Raw genomic sequence first — 8,138 nt, forward strand, 5'->3', positions numbered from 1 at the left:
AAAAGGCTATGGTTGAGGATATGACTAAAAATTCAGTGAAGCCAAGAAATATTTTACTAACCATGAAAAAGAGAAATGAGAAGAATGTCACGACGATAAAGCAAGTTTATAATGCAATGAGTGTTCACTGAAGATCACAACGAGGTCACAAAACAGAAATGTAACAATTCATATTGTTAATGGAGCGAGACATGTATTTGCATTGGTGTAGGTGTGAAGAGGTGTTGAATGTCGTGCAAGATATATTTTGGACACACCCAGATTCAGTAAAGCTAGTGAACTTGTTTAACATTGTCATATTGATGCATAGTACGTACAAAACGAACAAGTATAGGATCCGTTACTTGAGGTTGTTGGGATTACATCAACTGGTTTGACTTTTTCCGTTGCATTTTGTTTACTAGCAGCAAAAAAGGAAAATAAATTTTTGTGGGCCCTTGACAGACTTAAAGGATTGTTTTTTAGAGTTGATTCATACCCTAGGGTGGTGGTATGTGATAGAGATATTGCCTTAATGAATGCAATCATAATCATTTTTCCTGAAGCTTATAATTTGCTTTGCCAATTTCACATTGATAAAATGTGAAAGAAATATGTAAAATGTTGGTGCATCCAAGAGAGGCATGGGATCAAGTAATGCAGTCTTGGGGATCTATTGTGGATTGTGATATTGTTGAGGCCTTTGAAGATCGTGTCAATGCATTTCAAGTTGTGTGTTCTCCATGGCCTATATTTGTTGATTATGTGATGGCTACATGGTTACGTTCACATAAAGTAAAATTTGTCAAGGCATGGACAAATAAGGTAATACATTTAGGAAACACAACAAGTAATAGGGTTAAGGCGACACATTGGAGCCTAAAGAGAATTCTTCAAAATTCCATGGGGGATTTATGTTTCTGCTGGGATTCAATCAACAAGATGATTATTTTACAACATAATGCAATCAAAGCTTCATTTCAAAAGAGTCTGCATGTGGTCGGACATCGGTTTAAGGTTACAACTTACAAAAAGTTGTTGGGTTTTGTGTCTAAATATGCTTTGAACCTGATTGCTGAAGAACTTGATAGGGTTAAATTTGTGGGATTTGATAAAAATAGATGTGGTGGATGTACTCTTACATGTACTCACGGTCTTCCTTGTGCGTGTCAATTGGTTTCGTTTGGTGCAGGTAGCATACCACATAAATCAATACATGTCATGTGGACTCGATTAAGCTTTGAAGATATTGCAACTGAGCAATGTTCATATGAGTTGTCAATTGACAAAGATTTTGAGGTGATTGCCTTTCCAGAGAAGACATCTATTTACACACCACATGATAAGGTCAAAATAAAAGGTGCTATGAAGATGGCTCGTCCTACCAAATTCATGAGATGAACTAAGCGAATCCCTTCTTATTTTGAACATGTGGATTTCTTCACTCACAACATGATAGTTGCTCGAGTAAAAAATCTACTGAAGAACACTTACCACAAATTCTACTAGCACAATCCATTCCTTTGCTTGATCAATTCCCTGTAGGATATCATCCATACATTGTTGATGTTGTCGACGTTAAGGCTGATGGCCATTGTGGGTATCATGTTGTTGCTGCCGAATTGGGCATGGGAGAGGAGTCATGGGCTGTTGTTCGAATGAATTTGTTAAAAGAACTAAGTGAATGGTGGTGATGAACGATATGAATACTTGAAGAAGTCACTTCTAGTTGACCACATGTCTATGGTATCAACCACTAACGTCATTTCATTTGTACTTTGCATTTCTTCATTTAACTCTCTTCGCCATTTGTACTTGCAGGCAGGAGCAGGTAAGTGGATGACAATTCCAGGCATGGGATACATTATTGCTAATCGGTATAATGTCATTTTCGTTTCATTGTCCATGATACAATCATTGAGTATTTTTCCTTTAAGAACCCAAGCACTAAGTAACTTCACTCATCACCGAATAATTGCAATTGGGCACGTCCACGGAAATCATTTTGTCCAGGTCTACCCTAAACGAATAAAAAAAGTAAGTCATAGTGCTAACTTAAAAGTTTTGTAACTTATATTTATAACGTTTATAGGTGAAGCTGAAAGATGGTTGTCCAATTCCACCAACAGATATATTATGGGCATCACATCGTTATCATACAGCCCAATCTTGGTCAACATACTACACTAGTCGATACAAGTTTATACACAAATAATGTCCATTAGACGATATTTCCAATTTTAACATTTGTAATACATATTTAATGTTTATGTTTTAGGATGTTTAGTCTATTTTAATTCATGTATTCACTGCATTTCTATTGCATATACGCGCTTATGGAACTATCGTATACAATTACGAATGACACAATCCATCACACACAATGGTGTCTACAAATACCAAAATTCGGAACACATAATGTTGCATAGGGTTGGCAAAATCCAAAACACATAATGATGCCTACAAATGGCAAATAAATAATAATATTGTAAATATATTTATATATATATATATATAATTCAAAATATATTAATATTAATAATATGAATATTTAAATATTAGAATAATAATAATATTTAGAATTATTTTATAAAATAATAATATTAATTAAAAAATATTATTATTTATTTTATTCTATATATATATAATATTATTAATTATTATTAATCATTATTTTTATTTTATTTTATATATCAAATATTTAATAACATTATTAAAATATAGAAGCTTCATTCCAAATAAATAAATAAAATTAACAATAAAAAGTAAAGATTGCATAACACTTATCAATTTGGAAAAAAATCTAGTATGAGATTTCATCTCAAATAAAATTCTTTTAAGACTTCAATGTTTAATGTGGAATAAATTGCTTCTCACCAAAAGTGTGTGTTTATTTTTCATGCTTTCATAATATAGAAGTTGCATATTTTTTCATATTGGCTGCCAACTCTATCTATATGTCACATAACTTTTTTACCAATTACCTAAAAAAGAATATCCTATTGTGATAAAAATGTGATATAAGGCAGAACTACTGAAACCTTTATACATCATGTTTTAATTTTCTGTTATGCTCAACAAATGTTTTCAATGCCACTTTGCTAGATTTCTGTCTCTAGGTTTTGTTTCCACCCAGTTACTAAGGATAAGGAAATGGTGGAAAAATGTTTTCATGCATTAATCAGACATTTTGTTGTGGCATGAATACAAGGAGTCTGTCAAAGAACTTCTAGTTGTTCCTATCCCTTTTCACATACTACTCATGTTAAGTATTTGCACTTCCCTTCTGCGATTCGTCTCTTTTTCCGATGGCTTCAATCCTTCTCCGGTGGCTTCGTCTCCTTCTCCGCGCGCTGCCGCACAGTCTTCTCTGCGCGTTGCCTCCTCACAGTGATCACAGAAAAAGGGTACAATGTTGTTGGGTTGGGTGTGGGTCGGATGTGGGTTGGGTGCACATTTTAATAAACCCTAATTTTCATTTCACTAAGGATATTTTGGTGCATATAGAATCTGCTGTTAACATATTTAGTTTTTCTGTTTTAAGTTATTGGACTTTGTTTGTTTGGCTCAACTTTCCTTTTTTGTTTAAGCTAGATCTTAATCTTTTTCTTATATATACACCATGTATTTTACTCTCTAATACACAAGTAAATAAGAATTTCTTTTGTATTTTCTTTGCTTTTCCCTCTTTTATGCTTAAGTCATTGTCTCTTTTTTATTTGCAATTAGGGTTCATCAGAACCTCCCTTTCTCCATTGCAATTTCGTGCGCTCCATTTGATGCAACATTATGTGTTCCGAATTTTGGTATCAGAGCCTTTTCGAGCCTATCCTAGCGAGTGTTTGTTGGGTTTATCAGGCCACCACCCATAATATGTTATCCCACGCACGAGCTCCTATCTATCACTTTCGGAGTGAGGGGGTGTGTTGGAGATCCCACATTGACTAGAGATAAGGACAATTCATTGTATATAATTGGGTGCAAACCTCAACCCTATGAGCCGGTTTTATGGTATCAGAGCTCTTCGAATAAAGAGCTCTGCTGCGCCTCTCTCTGATCTTTATTTCCCCCTTTGTTGTTCTTGGTTATCTTTTTTGTTCTCTTTCAAAATCTTGATTGGGTTTAAAAATCTCTTAGACAATGTTTAATAAAAACCCTAGTCTTTATAGTCTTAATAGTAGTCACACTATTACATGCAATTTTTGTGGTAAATATGGTCATACTAAGGCTATTTGTTTTCGCAAAGTGGGTTTTCCTTCTGGTAATATTAAAACCTCAAAGTTTTCTTCTACTAGAAAAGTCTGCACTTTTTGTAATCGTCTTGGCCACACTGCCGACACCTGTTATAAAAAGCATGGGTTCCCTCCTGGCTACAAATTCACCAATTGGACATCCCAAGCCAATAATATGATTGCTACTGACACTTTTTCTGAGCTTTTTTCCTAAAGAACAAGATGCAAAGAGGATTCAACTTACATCACAGCAGTGTCAATTCCTTACCAACATTTTGCGTCAGCAAAACCTTGAGGATCTTGCCTCTCACACTCAAATTAATCAAGTCGGCACCTTCTCTGCAAATGAAATCCCCAATATTGAGCATTCTTCAACATGTAAGTTTCTCTCTTCCCTATCTGCTATAAAAGAATCTTGGATTATTGATTCTGGTGCCAGAGATCATGTTTGTGACAATTTGAACATTTTTACTACTTATACTAAAATTAAACCTGTCTTAATTAGTCTTCCAAACGACCAAACTGTTTATGCCACATACTCTGGTTTAATACGTTTTTCTGATAAGTTTTACTTTTCTGATGTATTATATGTGCCTCATTTTCAATTGAACTTAATATTTGTTTCTAAACTTACACACCAACTTAAATGCACTTTGACTTTCACTTCAACTCACTGCATTATACAGGACAATCTCACCCAAGAGAGGATTGGTATAGTTAAAGCCACCACTGGCTTGTACCTTGTCACTACCTTGCCTACTTCTAGTTGTTCTAAACCGCATTGTTTTGCTCCTTTTATTAATTGTAATATCACGGACAGAACACTGTGGCATTATAGACTAGGACACCCTTCACTTGAAAGATTACACGTCTTAAGCAAACAATACTCTTTTATTACTGTTGATACTCATCATGTATGTGATACTTGTAGTTGTGCAAAACAGAGAAAACTTCCTTTCACTTTAAGTAATACTGTTACCTCTGCTATTTTTGATCTTGTACACTTTGATATTTGGGGACTATGTTCCATAATTTCTTTGCAAGGTTTTCGTTATTTCTTGACTATTGTTGATGATTACTCGCTTTATCACCGCCTGCATCTCCAGGAAGCACCTCACTCCAATTTCCAAGAAGATCAACTCGTCCACACCGACAACCTGCCTATCTTGCGGATTTCCACACTGTAAGTAGTAGATATCCTATTCATAATTACTTGTCTTACAATTCCTTATCTTCCAATTTTAGAAATGTTATTTCCTTTATCAATTCTCATCCTGAACCTTGGACATAAAACGAAGCCTCCAAACATGCTTCTTGGCAATCTGCCATGCAAGATGAACTTCAAGCTCTTGCTGCTAACAATACTTGGCAACTTACCCCTCTCCCTCCAGGAAAGAAAACTATTGGTTGTAAATGGGTATATAAAATCAAATACCATTTTGATGGCACTGTTGAATGCCACAAAGCTAGAATTGTTGCCAAAGGGTTCACCCAACTTGAAGGACTTGATTTCTTAGACACTTTTGCACCTGTTGCTAAACTCACTACCCTCCGCCTTCTTCTTGCTATTGCCACTACCAAAAATTGGATTTTAAAACAACTTGATGTCAATAATGCCTTTCTTCATGGTGATTTCCATGAAGAGGTATACATGACCCCCTCACTTGGCCTCTCTCTTCCTTCTCCCCAACATGTTTGCAAGATTCAACGGTCTTTGTATGGCCTTCGTCAAGCTGGTCACCAATGGTACGCCAAACTTTCTACTTTTCTTTTATCAAATAATTACTCTATTTCTGCTGCTGATCATTCTCTTTTTCTTAAATATAATAACGATAAAATCACTGTTATTCTTATTTATGTTGATGATTTGCTCTTAACTGGCGATGACACGGAGGAAATCAATACAATTACTACATCCCTTCACTTTCACTTCAAGATAAAAAATTTAGGTCATCTCACTTACTTTTTGGGATTGGAAATTGCTCGCAACAGTTCTGGTCTTCATTTAAGTCAACGCAAGTATACTCTTGATCTTCTTCACGAAACTGGCATGCTTGACTCTGCACCTGTGGCCACTCCTATGACTCATACCTCCTGTCTCTCTCCCGATCAAGGCTCCGCTCTTGATGCTGATGCAACTTCCCAATACAGAAGACTGTCTAATCTACTTAACCAACACGCGACCTGACATCGCCTTTGCTGTCCACAATTTAAGCCAATTCATATCTGCACCCACAACTCATCATCAACAAGCTGTCTCACGTCTTTTGCGTTACCTCAAGGGCACCCTTGGTGAAGGACTATATTTTTCTCATACTAGCTCACTTCACCTATGTGGATTTAGTGACTCTGACTGGGCAACATGTCCTACCACACGCAAATCTGTCACTGGATATTCCATCTACTTAGGAGACTCCCTAATATCATGGAAATCAAAGAAGCATGCAACTATCTCCCACAGCTCCTCCGAAGCCGAGTATAGAGCCCTTGCCACCACCACATGTGAGCTACAATGGTTGTCTTACCTCCTTTAGGATTTACATCTTCCTCTCTCCCAACCTGCAACCCTGTACTATGACAACAAATCTGCCCTTCAAATAGCGTCCAATCAAGTCTTTCATGAACGCACCAAGCACATCGAAATTGATTGTCACCTAGTTCGTGAAAAACTTAACTCTGGTCTCCTCAAACTGCTGCCCATTACTTCTGCCATGCAAGTTGCTGACATATTCACCAAGCCCCTTGCTTCTGCATAGTTCTCTACTCTCAAATCCAAGCTGGGCCTGACAAATATCTACTCCCCAGCTTGAGGGGGTGTTAACATATTTAGTTTTTCTGTTTTAAGTTATTGGGCTTTGTTTGTTTGGCTCAACTTTCCTTTTTTGTTTCAGCTAGATCTTAATCTTTTTCTTATATATACACCATGTATTTTACTCTCTAATACACAAGTAAATAAGAATTTCTTTTGTATTTTCTTTTCTCTGCTTTTCCCTCTTTTATCCTTAAGTCATTGTCTATTTTTTATTTGCAATTAGGATTCATCAGAACCTCCCTTTCTCCATTACGATCTTGTGCGCTCCATTTGATGCACCACATCAGACAAGGAATATTCATCTTCATTAACGGTAATATCTGCCTTTATCTATTCTCATAAGATTCATAAGTAACACTTAATTCATCTCGAACATGTGCTTATTATAATTTTTTTGGGTTGGAGTTGTCAACCTATATTTTTCAATTTCTAATTCCTTGAAACTGACTATAGATAATGTCGTCACTCATTGCTTAGAGTAAGCAAATTTTAGCTTTTGCTTTTTAGACATACAAATCTTTCATTCTATTTCTTAAACATATCATTTATATATAAAACTATATGAGAGAAACTAAAAAATTAAAATAAAAAATAAAAAAAATAAAAAATATAAAAAAAATAAAGTAGATAATTTTATGTATAAAATCTAAAATCTAAAATTTATACAACTAAAAGAATTAAAAGGGTAAAATAAAATATGAAAACAAATTAGTTTAGGTGAAACTTAGTTCAGGTAATACAAAGATTACGTACATGAATTCAAAACTAATCATTTTTATTGTTCATTATTTCCTTATTCCCAATTAACAGTAGGACCACCACACACCACTGGCTGTCTTGGTTCATCTGCATGCAATATTATTTCTCTTTCAAATCGTATCAGAAAATTAATTAATTAATTAATTCGTTCATACATGTCCGGTGAAGGATATGAATAAAAGAAAGAAGGATAATAATATTTGTTTTAACATAAGAGCTATTCCTGTCTATTCTTATCGCTATCATTTAACAACTCATAAGAAGATTAACTATAATTTGACCCTTTATTTTATAATTCACAAAAAATTACTTAAATATAAATTAAAAAATTTCTAGTTATTAATCTCAAAATTTTA

At 34.8% G+C, this 8,138-nt stretch overlaps 1 protein-coding gene across 1 annotated transcript; it reads left to right on the forward strand.

Moving 5' to 3' along the window:
• The first annotated feature begins 600 nt into the window (after positions 1–600).
• Positions 601–2,194, forward strand: LOC137815948 (uncharacterized). Its single transcript, XM_068619057.1, has 4 exons — positions 601–1,339; positions 1,525–1,666; positions 1,801–1,810; positions 2,072–2,194. Exons 1-4 carry the CDS (start codon positions 601–603, stop codon positions 2,192–2,194), a joined length of 1,014 nt encoding a protein of 337 aa, XP_068475158.1.
• The last annotated feature ends 5,944 nt before the right edge of the window (positions 2,195–8,138 follow it).

Source organism: Phaseolus vulgaris, chromosome 1, assembly GCF_051622355.1.
Source record: "Phaseolus vulgaris cultivar YP4 chromosome 1, ASM5162235v1, whole genome shotgun sequence".
NCBI classification, from domain to species: Eukaryota; Viridiplantae; Streptophyta; class Magnoliopsida; order Fabales; family Fabaceae; genus Phaseolus; species Phaseolus vulgaris.

Excerpts from the sequence above, each read along its gene's own strand:
- LOC137815948 (XM_068619057.1), top strand. The coding sequence starts at position 601 with ATGTTGGTGCATCCAAGAGAGGCATGGGATCAAGTAATGCAGTCTTGG. Across the intron at positions 1,340-1,524 it reads TGATAAGGTCAAAATAAAAG|GATATCATCCATACATTGTT; the intron begins GTGCTATGAAGA and ends AATTCCCTGTAG.